This window comes from Gavia stellata, chromosome 7 (genome assembly GCF_030936135.1).
Source record: "Gavia stellata isolate bGavSte3 chromosome 7, bGavSte3.hap2, whole genome shotgun sequence".
Lineage (NCBI taxonomy): Eukaryota > Metazoa > Chordata > Aves > Gaviiformes > Gaviidae > Gavia > Gavia stellata.
Genome location: NC_082600.1, coordinates 20,770,427 through 20,790,495, shown reverse-complemented (window position 1 = coordinate 20,790,495; position 20,069 = coordinate 20,770,427). Strand labels below are relative to the sequence as shown.

Here is a 20,069-nt window from a genome sequence, read left to right as displayed (position 1 = left end):
GTATAGATGGTTGTATCGTAACTGTAATTTGCAAACAAGTTAAGAAGGCAGTCTATTTCCTCACCTCCAAACTAGGAATTGTCTGTTTTTTCCCACGAGGAGCTTCAAAAAACAACTGCTCTTTAGCACCAGTGTTGACTTGCAAGAGCTTCCCTATAAAACATATTACGTATTGTATATTAACATTAAATAGAAGAATCCATTTTACAAAAAAAAAAAAAAAAAAAGAAATTTTTGTTGCAAGGAGCATTACACAAATTGTTTGATTCCACTGGAAAAAGTAAAAAGTTGCATACATGAACAGTGGATCTGGAAGTGTGGGCTTCTGAAGATAAGTCCTTTTTTTGACCCCTTAAATTCACAGTCCTTCCTCCTCCCATTGAAAACTGTAATAACGCATCACTTTTCTCTCCTGTTTATGGTTGTCCCATCAGTTGGTATACAAAAACGTACTGGGTCTAATTCAGAGCTTGTTTGTGACAACAGGCTAACCAGTACGCATGGGCTCTTGGGATTGAGAAGCACATACGCTGCCTGGCCAATGGCTGCTTCCAAGCAGCTAATTTCTGCTTGCCTTTGTACTACTACTTTTCTGAGGAAAATTCTCATTAATGTTTCGGTCTTCTTCCTGTTTTCCAGGTTGTCAGAGGAAGCTAACTTACAACACTCTGTCAAATTAAACGGGACTGTTTCAAAAGTGCTTATGCAGAGGAATAAGAGCAGGAACTAATAGACCGCATAACTGCACTACCTTGCTTTTGTATGAAACAGGACTAAAGTTAGTATTTAAATTAATCACGTATTAAGACCCAGAAGACAGGAAATCCAGTCTTGCTATTTTTGACAAGGATACATATTCCTAAGCTACAGATGCAACATTATTCAAGAAGTAGAAGTCAAACAATAAACACAGAAGATGTAAAAAAAACACCCAAGCAAACCAATCTATAGAGACAATCTATTTTACCTCAAATTGCACAAAAACAATAGTAGTAAAAATAATTTTTTATATTTATTCAGGTGCTGTGAGTATATTCATAAACTGAAGAAACAAATCTGTCAGCGATACCATAAATTCATACTGTAGATGTACTGTATTTAGTCTATAATGTAATCAATCTTCCAGTAGATTTTCCAAATGAATGCTACTTACCTCTTATATCCCAGTCCATGTGTGTGATATAGCTAGAGGCTCCTTTGCAGATTCCTACTCGTTTACTGCTCATTACATTGTAAATATCTACAAAATTGTCACAGGATGCCACAGCTAAGTACTTTCCAGCCCCTAAAACACATCAGAAGAAACATAAGACAGTTTCAAAAATTGTAGTGCTCTGTATATTAAACACAAGTACCTTCTGGAATTTAGCTACATGAAACTCAGATTTCTTTGAAATGAGCTTGCTAATTTATACATAGTCCCCAACAGACTAATGTTCACATCACATAATCAAAATCAGTATGAAATATACAACCATTACATCATTATATCTTCAAACAATAAAAACTATTTCATGAAATTTTAAACATTTATTGCACTCAGAGAGTGGCAAGGCTTCGGTAGCCAGAAAGTAATGTTGCATGAGAATTGGTATCAGTAATTTGCATCAAATTTCTGCTACAGAAGAGTATTTTCACTGAAGTAGTAGTATTAGTTTAGGCCATACATTTGAGTTCCTAAATAGGAGCTGTACTATTTGAAAAAAACTAGCCTCACTGTGAATGCTAAGCCCTGTAGGGGGAAAAAGAAGAAAAAGAAGACACCAGAACTTTCTGACACATCAGTTTCAAGCATTCTAATTAGCTAACAGTAACGTCAGTGAAGAGCCAAATTTATGCAGCTCAAAGTAGAACCCTAGGGACCTAGGGAGGCTGCTGGATGTTCGTGATTTAAAATTGATTGTTGCATTCAGGAGGTTACTATGAGCAAACCCATTCCAATAATCTCATCCTTAAATGAGCAACATAAGACTTCACACCCAATATTTTTCAAAATGTAAATATTAGTCTTGCTGACTTATTTGTTACATGTAAAAGAGTACTACAAATCTCTACTTCTTTTATCTTTGAAAGGTTATAAACCTTGCTTGAACAGCCTTGATACAAAAATCTTCATTTTAAATCACTTACCAGGAGAAAATCGAATCTCTGAAATAACATCTTTCCTGTGCTGGAAAGAGACTAGATCCTCCAGGGTATCTGCATTAACTATCAAAAAACTTCCATCGTTGAGACCAACGGCTAATGCTTTTCCATCAGGAGAAAAGCAGCAACACCTACCCCCTATGAGGAATACAGAAATGGCATTCAGGTACATTTACAGTACATAATCCCTCTTTTAGATTTATTTTTCCAGTAGTAAAGGAAAGCTATTATTATAGTATATAGTACAATGAAATTTTTTAGATGCTGCCAAGATCATTTCCAAGCCCTACATCTGTGATAGCACACACAAGCTATTGGCAAATCGACAAGTACACAACCCCAGAATCTTAAATTACATTTATTTGCATATTAATTGACATATGTTCTACATTAGTGATACAGATTAATCACTATGTCTACATATTTTTAATTTGCCTTCCTTCTTAGTATCTGGTGCCAGTTGTTTGTTACCTTTGGGTAAGGAGAACACAGCTGGAAAAGACCTTCTGGACTCACAAAATCCAGTTGTTTGCTATCACGGTCACTATGTCATATAATCCTTTTAATAAACATGTCAAGTTTCCTTTGAAAAACAGTTCAATTTCCAGTTTAAATTTGTTTATGGTCAGCTTATATAGATTTATTTCCGTGCCAGAATTTTCCATTAGTGTAAATATTTTTCCCTACTATTTGTTCCTCTGATTAATTTGTAGACAGTAATCCTTTATTTAGCTGACTCCACCACAAAACTTCTCATTCATTATCCTGTAGCTCCTCTTTCTCCATACTCAACCTTGTTTAATTTCATTCAGCCGAACACAGATGAGACGCGTACACCAAAAATATTCTGATTAATCTCTTGTAAATTACATGAATACTTCAGTATGTCCTGGGAAAAAATACCTCACTATCACACGTAATTGTCATCCTGCAATCAGCTGGAACATCCTGAGCCTTCTGCTCCTCAGTTACTCCTCAGCTACACAGACATTTTTCTTATAGTCATTGAGTCTTGCCTTTTTGAATTACCAAATATTATCTCATTTCCATTACTGCAGAAGTATCCAGCACTTTCTGTGCATACACAGGCGCTTTTTAAGATTGCCGAAGTGTCTCAAAATGTGTCTCATCAGCAAATTAGTCATCACAGTCCTTACTTTTCTGCCAAAACTACTCTTAAAAATATTAAGAAATATCAGCTTTAAGACTTGAGCAGACTTCACCAACTTAAAACTTTCTTGTTTAATCCCTGCTTGTGCCAGTTGATGACTCTTCTTACATTTAGTTTATCAATCCAAATAGTCTTCAACTAAGCTTCCTATAAGGTTTGGATCAAAATGCTTTACTGAACACCAAACAGATAAAGTTGTTGGGGTTTTTTTGTCTAGCAAAGCATGTATCTCATTAAAAGCTTGTTAAGGCCAGTCAGGTATAATCCTAAAAAAAGTCTCCTTATATGATGTAACTTAGAACAGACTTTCCATCTCTCAAACAGAATTTAGTTATATAGTATACAACGATTAAGAATTTATGACTGTTCTCTTTCCTTGACATTCCACATTCTTCTAAGGTTCACAAAGAAGAGAAATTCAACATTACTTCTAAGATTTCTTCCAAAAATTTCTAGATTTGAAGTCCTCCACTGTTCAAAAAAGCTTGCAATACTATAAGCACCATGGCAGATTTACGTAATTGGCTCAACTTTTATTGTAAATTCACTGATGTTACAATTGCAAATAATCCTAAGAACAATATTACATAGAAATCTTTCGTACAGATTCATTAGTTTAAGGGCTACATAACTTGTGAACATAGCACTGATAAAATAATTTGAGCAAAGAAAGGAATTTATTCAGTCTTGCTTTTGAAAGATTCGTAATGCTAGTAAATGTCAACTGAATTCAGGTAAATATTTTTTCATAATAAGCATCTTACCCTTCTTCAATTTGCGAACTGCTAACATACAATGGCTAGGAGATAAATCCCATATTCTTAAGGTTTTGTCATCACTTACAGTGGCACAAATAGGTAAATGAGGATGAGTAGCTAGACCCCAAACTTCTCCTTCCATGTGACCCTGAAAAAACAAAATGAATCAGATCACTTTGCATTTTAAACTGAAATATGAAATAATACATTCACAGAATCACAGAATCACTAAGGTTGGAAAAGACCTGTAAGATCATCAAGTCCAACCATCAACCAAAAAAACACCACCATTGCCCATTAAACCATGTCCCACAATGCCACGTCCACACGTTCCTTGAATACCTCCAGGGAGGGTGACTCCACCACTTCCCTGGGCATTTTATTCCAGTGTGTCACCACTCTCTCAGTAAAGAAATTTTTCCTAATAACTAGCCTGAACCTCCCCTGGCGCAACTTGAGGCCATTTCCTCTTTTCCTGTCACTCATCACTTGGGAGAAGAGGCCAACACCCAAACACCCACATTTAAGGAAGTTAAAAAAAAAAAAAAGAGAGAGAACATGCATATCTTTAGAGGATAATAAAGAAATATCTGAATAGAAACATAGAACACCTGAAAAAAACCCCACCCTGCTACTTACAGTAAAAGTACAAATTATAGTACTTAGTACTAGAGAAAAACTTTTCCCTGAGAAATAATCGTCACACACATCTATGTCAATGACATAGACAGCAGGCTCGAGAGCAACCTCAGCAAGTTTGCAGAAGACACCAAGCTGAGTGATGCAGTTGACACGCCTGAGGGACAGGATGCCATCCAGAGGGACCTGGACGAGCTCGAGAAGTGGGCCCATTTGAACCTCATAAGGTTCAACAAGGTCAAGTGCAAGGTCCCGCACCTGGGTCTCGGCAACCCCCAGTAACAATACAGGCTCGGGGATGAAGGGATTGAGAGCAGCCCTGCAGAGAAGGACTTGGGGGTACTGGCGGATGAAAAGCTGGACATGAGCCGGCAATGTGCGCTCGCAGCCCAGAAAGCCAACCATATCCTGGGCTGCATCAAAAGAAGCATGGCCAGCAGGTCAAGGGAGATGATTCTGCCCCTCTACTCCACTCTCGTGAGACCCCACCTGGAGTACTGCGTCCAGCTCTGGAGTCCTCAGCACAGGAAAGACATGGACCTGTTGGAGCGGGTCCAGAGGAGGGCCACAAAAATGATCAGAGGGATGGAACACCTCTCCTATGAGGAAAGGCTGGGAGAATTGGGGTTGTTCAGCCTGGAGTACAGAAGGCTCCAGGGAGACCTTATGAAGCCTTTCAATGTTTAAAGGGGGCTTCTAAGAAAAATGGGGACAAACTTTTTAGTAGGGTCTGTAGCAATAGTACAAGGGGTAATGGTATTAAACTAAAAGAGGGTGGATTCAGACTACATATAAGGAAGAAATTTTTTACGATGAGCATGGTGAAACACTGACTAGAACAGGTTGCCCAGAGAGGTGGTAGATGCCCCATCCCTGGAAACATCCAAGGTCAGGCTGGACTGGGCTCTGAGCAACCTGATCTAGTTGAAGATGTCCCTGCTCATTGCAGGGAGCTTGGACTAGATGACCTTTAAAGGTCCTTTCCAACCCAAACTATTCTATGATTCTATGATCTACATTTTTTTCTTTACCTTAGGTTCTAATATATTCTTTAAAAAAATCTAGTTCTTTACATATTGCATTGGTCACTCAGAATTGTGAATTAAAGTTCCACAGATTTTTTTAAGTATGAAAGAAAATCATTTGATGATACGATCTAAAAAATCTGTTTTGTAGTCAGGCTTAAGAAATGCAGTCTGTTTGGTATGGCAAAGAAAACGGAGATGTTTTTTACATAATTACAAAGAAAATCTAAAAATAAACCTCAAGAAGACAACTTTTTAAAATAATAAGAGTAATTAGTACTCAGAAAAAGTTAGTAAGTAATTTTGTGGAGGATACACTGTTTCATGTACTTTTTTTTTTTAAACAGAAATATGATCTTGGTCTGTTTGAAAGGATTAACTTATTGAACAAATTAGTACATGAAATTCTGTGATCTGTTTTGCTCATTAAAGAGTCATAATGGTCTAGCCTAGCATTAAAAAAAAAAGTACGAAGTGATAGTAACTCGCTAACTTCACTAGTAATTAAAATGCTTGTTATTTCACAGCAGTCTTTACTTGAAAAATAAAACAGTGTTTGTGGTATGGAATATTTGACTGAGATTTAACATGTACCTGAACCAGCAGAGTTATTGGTCCACTTTTATCCACCTCCAATATTTCACCATTCTTTGTGCCCACTAAAATATGACCATGTCCTAAAGATATGGCACGTATAGAAGGATTATCTTCTAAGAGGAGACCTAGAACATTAAAATGTTAGAAGACAGAAGATTCTCAAGTATGCCTGAAGAAGGATTTTTCACACATATGCACATTACATTCTCACTGTAGAAAAATATAGTAGTAAACAAGTAAAAACATATTCCTGCATGGAAGAACTTAGATGTTTGGATTCATTTGGGTGTATTCAGAAATTACCCAACTGACAATAATCTTTCTTCTCAACCCAGTACCTCTGAAGTTTAATCAGCCTGACTCACTGGCAATCTTAGTGAAAAAAATGTTTATGTGAAGTATCAACTATACTACTATATTGCTAGCATTTACAGCACCTTCAAATCTAGCTTTTTATTAAACAGATATGAGAATGAGACACTCTGTAGTAGAATGTTTTAGTTAACGGGTGTTTCCATTCATGATTTTTGAGAAGAAAAAAGAAAATCAAACCATATACATTAGAACACAGCAAATGTAATTTTAAGGCGCGGGAAGGGGGCATGGCGGGGGGGAGAAGAGAAAAGGCTATCCGGAATGTCAAATAGGGAAAACAGTAAATCAGCACTAAGATCAAGAATAAATGGAAGATATAGGAATAATAGGAATGAAAATGTTCTTAAATAATTTCAAAAGACATATGCATTTACAGAAAATTAAGTCATAAAATGTTCTAATACCTTACAAAACTAACCACAATTCTGAATTCCATTCCTCTGCCAAAACAAAAAAGATCAGACAAGATACTTCATGATTAAAAATATAATGGACTTTTTTTTTTTTTTTTAAAGTGGCAACCAAAATCACCTGGGTGGTAAGAGACTCAAGGTTAAATCAATTAATTCAGGCAGATAATAAGGTAAATATTATGAGCTGCATCCACCGAATCTGCAAAAAGACACTACCACATACCATTCCCCTCCCAACAGAAAAATGACTTATTTAGAATCAATAAAGCTTTTTAAAAAAAAAAAAAGACTTAGTATTCGTTATGTCAAACGTGGATTTCCTCCTATTGGAGAAAGCAATTCCACAGAAAGAGTTTTCTAAAGAAAGTATTTTAAATAGAACAAAAAATAAGATAAAGTCTGTGTTACCTTTAGACCCAGGGGCCAAAGCAGCCCTTTTGATGGCATAGGTTTTGAGACAACGTTCAAAGGTATCGTCCCAGAGAGCTACTACCCCATCCTTTCCTCCAGTGACAAATCCCTGGGAAAAAAAAAAATATCACAAGTTATCATCAGTTATTATCTTTCCTTAATTTTTCAGTGATTTCTGCCAATACTGAAAATGGATTATATACAACACTGTAATGCACAGAACTACATATGTTAGGGATTAAAAGATTAGGAGCAACAAAATGACTGAATTCTCCTCCTGACAAAGGCAGCACAGTTCTGTACAGTCCATGTACACAGGCTGGATTTAAAAGTTCTAACCAAAAAGCTTCTACCATACTAGAAAAATAATTTAACTGACATACTGAAATGTTTTTCTTGATATTTAGCTTCCATATTCCTTTGGCATTTCACCTCATTACTCCAAACCAAACTTAGTACCACTCACAAAAATTTGCTTAGTGCTTAAATTGTTCACATGTATGCATATTTGTGCCATTCTGTCTTCAAAAATTATTTACAGCTATTTAACGAAGCAACAGGTATATTTAATACTGAAATCACTAGTACTTTCCTTTGGAGAGCTTAGTTCTTGCAATATGAATAACACAGGCTTTGTCCATAGCTACTATACTTAAACTCAAGTATTAGAAGGTGGAGTAACTTAATCTAACCTAGCAAAACAGAAACATATACATAACTTCAAATATACAAGTAACCTAGCTGGAACACCCATTCACATTTAAGCACATGCTTAAAGGCCTTCCTGAGTCAAAAGAAGTTAAGAATCAGGAGAGAGTACTCAGTGATCTACAGATTGAATGCTTCTACTAGTAGATGGTAATTACAGCACAAAATAGTAAGAGTATGATCTTGTTCCTCTCTCGCAAGCTCATATATTCCATTAAACTTATGGATGCTTAAATCAAAAAGTACTTTTACTTATAATTAGTTACTATTATGTCTTTAGCAAGACGTCATGCATAAGATGTCACTGGACCGCAAGGGTTTGAGAGATGCATAAAACACACTTTGAATCTGCACCTCCCAAGGGTTTTCTGTAGTGGAAATAAAGCCATGGATTCCTGAGTTTGGGAAAGGCCTAACTTCATAGAGTTTTTTGTCCAGACATCAAAAAATCAATGAGCAGTTTATTTACTTTTTCCAATGCGTGCATGCTGAACACAGGACCATCATGTGCTTTGACAGTTTTTATGAGAAACACATCTCTCCAAATACACACATCCCCAGTGGAAGTTCCAGAGAATGCCATCTCTTCAGTCCAGCCATATACTGCACACATCATTGTATCGGTTCTTCCCAAGGCACCTATGCAGCCCTTTCTCCCAATTAGTCCTCCGCCTGGTTCAAACCAAAAAAAAGTCATCAGATGTTTCCTTAGAATTATTTTCCAAAAAGTATACAACCTTACCCAGAGCAACAAGTCCTTTTCTTCTGGTTCACCCATGCTCACCAAAAAATCGAGCCTGAGCAGAGTTCTCACAAAATAAAATTTCTGTACTGTTTGGCATCTTTCAAGAAAAAACCCCTTACTTTTAACTTACTACTTGAATCTGGATTTCGATACGCCCATATACCCACATAGACAGACAAAGAGAAAGTGCATTTGTAAACTCGGATCTAAACAAAAAACGTACCATCTACCACACAGTTCATAGAAATTCCTAATTAAATTATCTTGAAAGAAAAAAAAGTGTTTAAATCTTGACATCCCATCCTTTTCACATATGTTTTCAGTGAGAGGATTTCTAATTTTATTTTAGAGGTTTGCTATACTGGGCTCTGGATAATAGAAATGTTACAGCTATGTAAATTTTAAAATACTTTACCATATCTAAAATCATTTGACAGGTATAACACATAGTAACTTCTGGCTAGAAATTCAGATTTCTATTTTCACAATCCTCAGAGAAACTTCATGTGATGTAACACAGAAGCCCTTCAGGATCTGACACTTCACACTGTTCTCATACTTGCAGAGGCAAGGTCTCTGAACCTCTCTGCCATCACTTGGCACTGATGAAAATTTAGTCCAAAGCATGTACTTTGGTGTCTCTTCACACATCAAGTGCACCTGCTCTAGTGCAGATTTTAGAGACTTGGCATTTGTTAAGGTGCAGTGATACTCTACTCCTCACATTAACACTGCTAAGCGTGTTTCACAGTGACTGCCTTGCCAGTGTGCCATTGCAGTTTTGCACAGATGGGCTGTAGCATTGGAGAAATTTGATTCCTGCTGACTGAACAATGCCAGAGAGAAAAGCGGCATTTTAAACAATTTCATTTCTTTATTCAAAATTAGCACCCCCGGGCTTTTATCATAGTTAAGACTTCTTTCTAAACAATTTATAGTAATTCATTCAGTAAATATTCTGACACACTTTGTTCTTTCTATAGATAGCGAGCACCATTGTTAAAATTAATAATTTATATAGACTTCAACAGCTTGCTCTCAGGCAATCTTGATTAATTTCTGTTGGAGCCAGATCTGAGAAAACCAGTGTCATTTTTTTCATCACAGACTTTTCTCTCCACAATTAGTCTTTATCAGGGACTCATGTGAGTTGATGTGCATAAATTCTGCATGAATAATTAGAACATTCTTAGCAGATAAGCCAGTCTCCTGTAGCACCTATGTCTTTATATACATTTTGAGGTTTGAAACAACGAAGTTCATGGTAATATCAGGGAATGAATTTTTCACTCTTCAAAATTTTTCAAGCGGATAAAGCAGCTTGCTTTATCTTGGTTTTTAATTGTCAAGTTCAGAGGTACGTAGAGAAACAGGTCTCAACTGGTACATGTATCCTCTTCAAGTACTTTGTCTGAGTTTTTGTATGTGGATTTTAATAACATTAAATTTATTTATATTTGTGCCTCTTTAAAACATACAAGTTCTAAAGGTCCTTCTTCCAAAAACTGTTCTATGATTTTAAAGCAGCTCTGTAACATTTTCAAATGTGCTATATTATTATTAGATATAAAAACAGACAGTAGGAAATCCAGGGTCCTTTCTATTTGTGTTGCTCTAGCTCCATAGCAAATTGATCTTTAAAAGAAATCCGACTACTGCCATGCCAATTAATGTTATTTCTACTAGGGCAAAGCTAACTTAGAGAGATATACAGAGAAAACATTTGCCTTTGATGCGTGAAACATACTATAAGAGATGCAATATTTATACTTTAAGTAACAGAAAATGCTGTAATTCTGAAAAGTTTCCTTACCTGCTCTACGCCAGAATTTCATGTGTTTAATTCCAACTGTAATCAATTTATCAGGCATATAAGGATTAATCTTAACAACAAAAATCTTATCTTTGCTTCCCCTGAAATGCAAAGCAAAATATTTTAAATAAAAATACAACTATTTATATTTTTAAATAGGTTTTGGTTTGGGGTTTCTTTACTAATGTATACCTTCTCTGTCTTGCTAACATTTACTTCCAAATCATTAATAATAATTTGTTATGAGAAGGAAGAAAGCCAAAGAACTAACATATTGAGTCCTGTTCTATTTTCATTACCCTTCAGTTTCCAAAGCAGGTGAGTAATTATGTTACTTCAAAAACCCACTAGGTGGCATTTTTTTTGCAAAAGAATATATATTTGCATTAAGTTTAGGTATATGGCATTTAGACCTCTGACAGCTCATAATGAAACTTAAAGGTGTAAAGTTGTAAATCTTATTTAAAAGTCTCATTTTGAAAATAAATTGCCATTCTCATCCACCTTTTAATTGATTTTTCTATTTTTCTTGTTAGAATAAAACATATGCTTCTATACCAAATTTAAATGGAGATTTCAGTTGTTTCTAAAAATATTAAAACCTGTTGTGTATTTTAGATTTCTTACTCTGCTTCTATAAACCAATGTCTTGCTTCAGTCCTACAGTTTGAAAAACAGCTTTCAACTGTTTGCTATCTATGCAAGGAAAGAAATGCTTACTAGTAGTTGGTTTGGTTTTTTTTTCTTTAAAATGCAGAAGAGCCTCTAATCCCTAATTTTTGTTCCCTGTTCAAGAGTGGGAATAATCTTTTAGCTTCTGTCATTTTCAGACCACAAAATGAACTAGTAGCAAAAAGTATGAACCAGTTCCTTTGCAAAGTATAGATGCTGTTCTCAAAAATTCTATTCAGTTTCTCTGAGTAGGTAGGAGGAAAAGCACTCCAGAAATTAAATCCAGTATAAACTGGTTAAGGTTTGATTAAAAAAATAAATTCAGTGAAACTGGTGGGTTCAGAGAGTAGGGGGATTAAAAAAAAAAAAAAAAAAAAAAGCTGGGGAGGGGAAAATCATGTGAAAGGCAGACAACTGAAAGGTCCAAATCAGTATCTTCAGAGCAGCCAAGCTAACTGGGCTTCTGATAAATAACTGGAAAGGGAGTACTCTTCTTTATCTACATCATCTATTCAGGATTTTCATTCCTCAGTGGATAAGAAACTCAAAGCGTGTTTAAAAAGAAAATGAGAGTAAATGTCATCGAAGAGCAATAATGAACTTAATGGATAAAAAGGAAGTTGATACTTCTTAAATTTTATCTGCAGAGAATAATAAATGCCTTTCAAACCTACCTAGAACAGTATTTAGAGTATACATACTGAATCCAGACAGAGTGGGGAAAAACCCACTCGCATTACTACTCTATTTAAAGCAATAGATCCTTAGAAACAACAAAGTCAAAGGTTTCAAAAACATTACTCAACATTAGAAATAAGATTCTATCTTGTAGATTAAAACTCTATTTAATAAAAGTATATGAAATAATCCATGCAGAGTCAAAGAACCTTCCAAAATATTTAACCTTTGGAGGTTGTTTAGTCCAACATCCTGTTCAAAGCAGAGCTAACTTCAAAGTTAGATCACGCTGCTCAGGACTCAGAACAGAAAAGGAAAGAACCTTGAAGAAAAGAGAACTGAGCAAAACAAATGCAAACTACTATCCCAAGAAAGTCATGACCTCTGATGAAGAAATGAAAAGCAGAGCATACATCACCATCTCTGGGAAGGCCAACAGAAGTGCATGGAGTGAGTTTTAAATAAGTTACTTTAGAACACATCAAATAAACATAAATAAACTTTGTCTTCTATGTCTTCTTTCCTCACCAGTTGAACTGTCACTGTAATAATTCTTGTTGACTCTATCACAGCTTCAGTTTTTTCTTCCAAAGAAAGTTTTATGGCTATGCTAAATGCTATCGCTTGTATCACTTAAGTGATAAAAACTGCTAATTTATTCATTAAAGAATAATAGTTCACTAATATATTTTGCTTACTGTCATTTGAGAGTAAATCTATGTACAAATTTTAAAACAAAGTTAAATTCCTACCTTACTGCTGAAAGCTTTTCTCCTTTCTTCCAATCCCAGAGTACAATAGTGTGATTGTCATCTATTCCAACAGAAGCCAATCGTTTCCCATCCGCTAGAAAAATAAATTTATGATTAAGAGAGTAGATAGATAACATTATGTTGCAACAATAAGAAACCATATTAAAGAATATTATAACTTCACAAATATTATAGGAAGAATGTACAAGCAGGTAAATAATCGTATGACATGTGCTTAGAGGCATGTCTGTCGCCTGTTTGCTTTTAAACTTGAGTGGTCGGTTGGATGGAGTTTAGGACTTTAAGTTACCCTCTCTAAAAATTGCACTTAGATCCTCTGTGTTTGTATCAAATTCTTCGTTCAGCTAGTTGCTGATGCAGTTGCACAAAAACCTTCATCACAGGTTGTACTGTGAGAATTTTCTGTTCACTCTGAAAATCCCTGTTCATTTCTAAACAGGAAAGCATGGAAGCAATACCATGAAGTTTATGAAATATCCTTAAACTTAGTAAAGGTGTGAAGTCTTTGAGAAGCTGACACGTATCCCACATTAACCTCCAAAAAAGAAGTTATTTGTGCTCACTCATGATCGACGACTTTCTGACATGTATCCATCTTTGAAATTGCTATGCATCCATGCCAGAATTTGGGAAATTACATTCACATCTTGAAAAAGGAGAACCAAAGCTATGAAACATCAAAGATCCTAAACTACTCATCTTTGTGATCTCACATCTTCACTGTGAGGTTAGAGATCCTACCTAGTAAATCCAAACCATTAAAGAATGAATAGAAGCCAGTGGAGAAGAGGAAATTTAACATTGGTACAGGAATTCAATGTATGGGTTGCAAAAATCTCAAAAGATGTAACTACAGTCTCTTATGTTAGTATAAGGTGGAGCGAGAAGCTGGGTTTCTGCCCAGAACAACTCCGTAACTGGACTTTCTGAATTTATCAGTGTGCTACTCAATTGGCGTGCAGGATTTAATTAAAAAAAACCTGCATACCTGATCAATTTGGTCAAAACTTTGCTTACACAGTTGTAACGCAGACACAACAGTCAAGATCTGTGTGCCTGCCTCACCACCAAAAGAAATTCCAAAGTGATCAGCTCAGCTATTAAATGGCACAGAACCTGTTATCGCATTTCCTGAGGTGCAAGACTCCACAGGAGATCTTTTTAATGAATGATCACTTTAAGACAGCCTCTCTCATTTGACATTGATCACTGGAGAATATTTTAATACAAAATCTTCAGTGTAAAGGAATTCCCAACAGCTCATTAGAACTGACTGGCTTGTATTTTCATACAGAAAAGGAAAATTGTATATAAATAAATACTTATTACCTGAAAAATCAACAGCACAAACACCGTACTGGTGATAGCCCTTTAATACTGAGAGTGGTTTTATTGTTTCTGTATCCCAAATGTGTATTGAAGAATCTCGACCAACCTGAATGTACATGAAAAAAGGTTATAAATATTTCCCAGTTACTTCACACAGATGTTTAAAAGTATAATATTAACAAATACTTTAAAAAGTATTTGAAAAAGTTTACAGTGATAAAATTTTCCTAGTAGTATATTAATTCTGTCTGACTAGCAGTATATTATTCCTTCTCCTGCTTTACCAATGCTACTCCCCAGATGGCTCACTCTTCTCTCCAAAGAACTTAGGCACGTTAATCACAATTAACTAGAGTCCTCTTGTGGAGGCAAAAAAAAAAAAAAGAGCCTTTAATTGATTGCACTGTGGCATATTTATTCCATCAATTCTCTATCAATCATTCCCTGTCTAAAAATAAAAGGTTATTTTTATTGCTAATATGTAAGCTACTCTATGTTTGAGAAATCAAGGTGACTTTCTGGTGTCATTGCAAGTGCCTACAAGTTAGATTCTAATGCATTGATACCTGTGGAATAATCTCCACTAGAATAGCACTACTGTAGGTAACTAGAACTTGGTAAGAAACGGAAAATAGATTATTCTTTTCAGCTATGTACAAGCACTATTAGACAATATTCACAAGATTATTTGCTATTCCAAAGGTTTTGCACCTCAGTACACAAAAAAGGGCTGCAAAACCAGAAGAACACTCTCCTGTGTTTAAGACCAGGCAGGGCCAGGACCCAAGAAAACTAGGATCTATTTCTGGTTTTGCCACAAACTTAATATGTGATGTTTGCAAAGCTTTTCATGATGTCCACTATCAGGAAAATCTGAACAAGTGTTGCATGGGGAATTTGATTACTGCATTACCTAATTTCTGCAGGTAATGTAGTGTACAAGAGTATAAAATGTGTATATATAAAACAGTATATAATGGAGTGTATCCTTCTGTTTATAGCATAAGGCATTTTAAAATATAGTAAACCCAGGCACATTTTTATTCATAGTCTTTATTACTCCAAAACTAAATAGAATCAATTGTCACATTTAGGGCTTTAATCTCTAAACTGACCTGCAAATTTATGTTAATCTCAAACATTTTTACGCAAATTAAGGGCATTATAAGCAAAAGTTTATTTCTATTAAAAATTTCAGTTCACATGTTCTCCAATTTATTATATAATAACAAAAAATAATAACAACAACAATAATGATAATAATTTTAAAACTCTGAAACATCAAATCAAACCTTCAAGTCCTGGTATATAAACATTCATGGGAAGAGATGTTTGTCAGAAAACATGAGTGAAAGAACGCACTTAAAATTACTGTCTGGTGAAAGACACAATGAACTATTATAAATAATTTAGCAACATATATATCTGTATTGCATGTACAAACAGTAGATAGTTTGGCTATAGGTGATAACCAAAAAGATAATGCATGAAGCTGAAATGCCAGAATGTAATAACAACTGCTAACTTCATGTTATGCAATAATAACATAGCTAACTTCAAAACCAAGACACTAAAAAATATATTTTAATTGCCCATTTCCTCTACTTGTTATAACAACGCAACATAATGCTGAATAAAAACTGTGAATCTATCCTTAAAAAAGAGGTTAAAAAAACCCTATCAACTAAAACTCATCAGAATTAATATAAAGAACTGGAAAAAACACTTATGTTGCAGTTTTTTAACATCATTCTATCTGCAACAGAAATGCAGTCTTCACCTGAATAAATGTAGACTGGACTTCCTTCCTCCAAAATAGGCTTTTCTAAATTCAGTAGTAACAACTTCAGATTCTTATTGCATATAAACACACATCCTACCTGGCCTGTTGCCACATAGTCCTTTAAGGGATGAATAGCAAGGCAAAGAATGTCATCATCATGACCTAGATAAAAGCGCTGTGTGTTCTGCTGTCGATTGTACACCACTCCCACTGCTGCAACATGGTATACAATTTCCCCCGTCTGAGTGTAAAATAAATTGCTTCGACAGTCGTAACCTCTGTAACTAATTAAAGAAAAAAATTTGTTCATCAAGGTCATAACCACACATACTGAAAGTTTGAGATAAAATTATGCAAGATGCATTTTCTACATGTAAAAACTCAGATTACTTACCAATTACTGTTTTGGTGGTTTAATATTATTAACATATTTTCCCAAAGGAACACCAATTTATCAATTTCATTTACTATTCAGACATCACTACTAGCATTAGTTTGAAAGTGGCTGCTATTTAATAGTTACTTCCCACAAGTAGTTTTGAAGAGGAAGCAATAACTAGTAATTTTTCCAGACCACACTGAAAATTTGGGCATGCAACACGTAATTAAACGCAATAGCTAAACTAATACTTTGGACACTTTCTATCTCTTACTGCTCAAAAAACAGGCAGCAAAAGTTTCCCCAACAACATGGATAACACAGATATCGCAAACCTGAAAGTTTCTGGAACTTGCTAACAGAAAACAAATCCATAATTTTTTTTCTAGATCAGTTTATTTTTTGAGAGAAAACCTGTCTTCTTTCTGTACTGATACAGCAACTGGCATGAATACGCCAATTTCCAGCTGAGGTCTGTATGCACAATCACAGTATACACATTTTTCCTAGGTGTGATTAAGATTCAGTACCCCATAAAAACCCAAAAGGTGGCATTTTCAAAGAGGCTAGGCTCCTACTTTCAGAAGTAATTTAAGAGGCTCAGAAACCTAAAAAACATTCAACAAACAAGCAAGTTTTAAATTAGTGTTTTTAATAATGCTATCCTTGGCAGTCAATGGAGATAATATTTAAAAATGTGTAACTTAAATTCATTCATTCCTTCCTTTCTTCTGATATAAACAATACTCCACATAATCCTGAATCACCCTATTTCTAGTAATTCCCCAGCTAACCTCTTTCTGTTCCTTCTTCTGTTCTTACAGGTCTTCATTAAATCAACTTTTTAATTATTTTATAAAGATGAAGGTAAAAATCTGGTTACATTTCTAAATATATAGTTAAATTTACAGGAAGGGAATGACACTTGAATGTATTTGAATTGGCCACGCATTATCTTTATTTAGCGATCATAAGGCTCTACCTAAGTATTTTTGCACCCAACTTCTAATTGAACTAGTTGAAAAAAAGCCCTGAAGATGATCAGCAAGTCATTCTTGGCAAACAAAATAACTAAACTTTCACCATCAGCAACTCCAAACTAACAGAAGTCTCTAATGTCTATGTTACACTTGTCAGGATATTAATTTCTTTGCTTAATTAAAAGCATGTATCATCAGAACAAATTACCTTTTTTTCAGAACAAATGCAGTATCTTTTTGCAACCATGCAGGTCTTTAAATTATTGCATAAGACAAAGATGCATCTGTACACATACCAGTAAGTGTCATACACAAAATGAATGGGATAGCATTAGGACAATTACTGCATATGAGACACTTAAAAGGTTTCAATGACACAGAAATTATGCAGTCCAGGTAGAAAAGTCTTTCATAAAATTATATATGGCTTTCCCTGCATACATGGTGCAGCCATATGCACTGGTGAAGTAATGAATCTTTAAGGCAGTTGACCAACTGTAGCTTAATGAGTACTATTCTCAAAACTCCAGCCATGGATCTATGTTCACAAATACTAGATCCATGCACTACTGGAAAACACCACAGAACATACCTGGAGCAGGTTTGAACATGCTGTATTTCTGTTGGCTCACCTACACTACACTGAATGGTACTTATATTAGATCATATGTGATTAGAGAAAAACTGCTAAAATCATCTCACAAACTTTTTAAACAGACCAGCAGATGGTCAAGGTCCATTCCTCCCCAGATGCAAAACGTTGCATTTCCCCTTTTTGAAGTTCATGAGATTCCTCCCTGCCCAGTTCTCTAGCCTGTCCAGGTCCCTCTCAATGGCAGCACAGCCATCTGGTGTACCAGCCACTCCTCCCAGTTTTGTATTGTCTGCGATACTGTAAAGTCCAAAGCTGGGTCTCACTAGATCATGAACAAAGTAAACTTCTTAAACCAGCAAAAACAGTGATAGCACAGAAATAAAAGTTTTTATGTAAGTCTCCCTCCAATCCACTGTTTAGATTGGTACTCACAGGCAGGTTCTTAACTTCAGGTTTGGTCCCAGTCCAGCAACTTTTCAGTGTCTCCTGAGTTACTGTCCCTTCAAAGTCTCTAGAAAAATCTCTCTCTTTCCATTAGGTCTGAGGCTCAGCTATATATCTGCTCCCTGCTCTTCTCATAGTGACCAACAATTTAGACTCACAATACAGGTGCAGACTCTTCAGTCATGCTCCATTCTCCCTCCACCCATATCCTTCACTAACAAGTTCCCCCAGAATCAACACGTGCAGATGTTTTGAAGCTGATTTCTGCCTGACCTGCCTGGCTGCACCCTTCTTTGATGTCCAGCCACTAGTTTTTAAAGGGACCTAATATACAATGACCTACAGTTAACTATGAAGACATGAAACAAAAATAACCTACCACAGTATGCAACATAAACAGTTTAAGGACATGACAACATTCAGTGAGGGGGAGGGATTATAAAGGCAGGCACAGTGCCAAAGAAGATATCTGGACCTATTGTTGCTCAGATGTCATTTTCCTGTGCATCACTCTGCACTGTGCTCTGTTAAAAATACTGGATTTCCTTTGCAAGCACAGAATAATAAAAACAATGCTGAATATGCACCCTAAATGAGAATATTTTAAAAAGCAGTCACCCATAAAAGTAGAAAGCATTAAAACAGCAAAAAGGTCTCAGATCCTTCTACCTGCAACCCAGAAATTCAGAATTTTCCCAGCTCTTGTCATAACAATTGCCTATATACCCTAAGTTTAGCATAGTGAAACTGAGTACATTAATGCCATGTATCACAGGACTACCCAAAACATCCAAAATGTATCTAGAAAGCAGGAAAATAGTTCTTATTACTCCTATCTATAACTTTTTGTGATCAAAAGTTTGGATATTAGCTCACTTCCTCCAGTTATTTAAAGAAAAAAAAAGGTGTACAATCAGTTGTTTATGATTAAAATAAAACATATTTTGCCAAAATATCAAGCAGCGCAAACAAAGTCATTTTGTAACTCAGTTAATCACATCTGGTCTTTCCCACATGCCAGTTTAGTAACTCCCTGACAACATATTGGTACCTTTCACCAGAAGGATAAAGTGATGGGCTTAGACAGTCCAAGCAGAGTTGAAAAGAAGCATGTTTCAGTGTAGAAGATCATTCCCAGAGAATATGCTACACAGTTCCAAAATACTTACATCTCCATATTATTAAATCAATTTAGAACTCACATTATTAGCTAATCTCAGAAAGAGCATGAGAGAAACAATTTCTTCACATGCAGAAAACAAACCACAGAAGTAATTTACAAGGCATCTTGATTAGCAACTAGAAACTAAATAATAATGAAAGCAAGCTCTGCATCATAGTTCTGGATAACATATAACAAGACACAATAAATGTTACACTGCATTCTGCAGTAGTTGATGTTTTTAAGTGTTCTTCAGCAACACCTAATCAAACCATTAATCCAGGACTGATGCAAGTTAATATGACAGTAACTTTCAGAAGAAAAGATAGCTACCTCAATGCAATGTAAGAAAAAAATTTTGCCATTACCAAGGTCATGAAGAACAAGGACTGTATTCTGTTTGAGATTAAGACATGTAAATCTAGATGTTCACATGTGTGTTAGACATATTAACACCTATATTTTAATCAACAG

General features: G+C 35.4%; 1 protein-coding gene across 5 annotated transcripts in view; it reads right to left on the bottom strand.

Moving 5' to 3' along the window:
- The window catches only part of EML5 (EMAP like 5), a 113,705-nt gene that overhangs the window by 40,133 nt on the left and 53,503 nt on the right, over positions 1 to 20,069 (bottom strand). For all 5 annotated transcript variants that reach the window (XM_059820030.1, XM_059820029.1, XM_059820028.1 and 2 more), the window contains exons 14-24: positions 16,133 to 16,319; positions 14,253 to 14,358; positions 12,903 to 12,996; positions 10,801 to 10,901; positions 8,712 to 8,914; positions 7,532 to 7,643; positions 6,333 to 6,460; positions 4,081 to 4,222; positions 2,131 to 2,283; positions 1,154 to 1,285; positions 65 to 153 (exon numbers count right to left, since the gene is read on the bottom strand). In XM_059820030.1, coding sequence (XP_059676013.1) covers positions 65 to 153; positions 1,154 to 1,285; positions 2,131 to 2,283; positions 4,081 to 4,222; positions 6,333 to 6,460; positions 7,532 to 7,643; positions 8,712 to 8,914; positions 10,801 to 10,901; positions 12,903 to 12,996; positions 14,253 to 14,358; positions 16,133 to 16,319 — 1,447 coding nt within the window. The remainder of the gene's footprint in view (positions 1 to 64; positions 154 to 1,153; positions 1,286 to 2,130; positions 2,284 to 4,080; positions 4,223 to 6,332; positions 6,461 to 7,531; positions 7,644 to 8,711; positions 8,915 to 10,800; positions 10,902 to 12,902; positions 12,997 to 14,252; positions 14,359 to 16,132; positions 16,320 to 20,069) is intronic.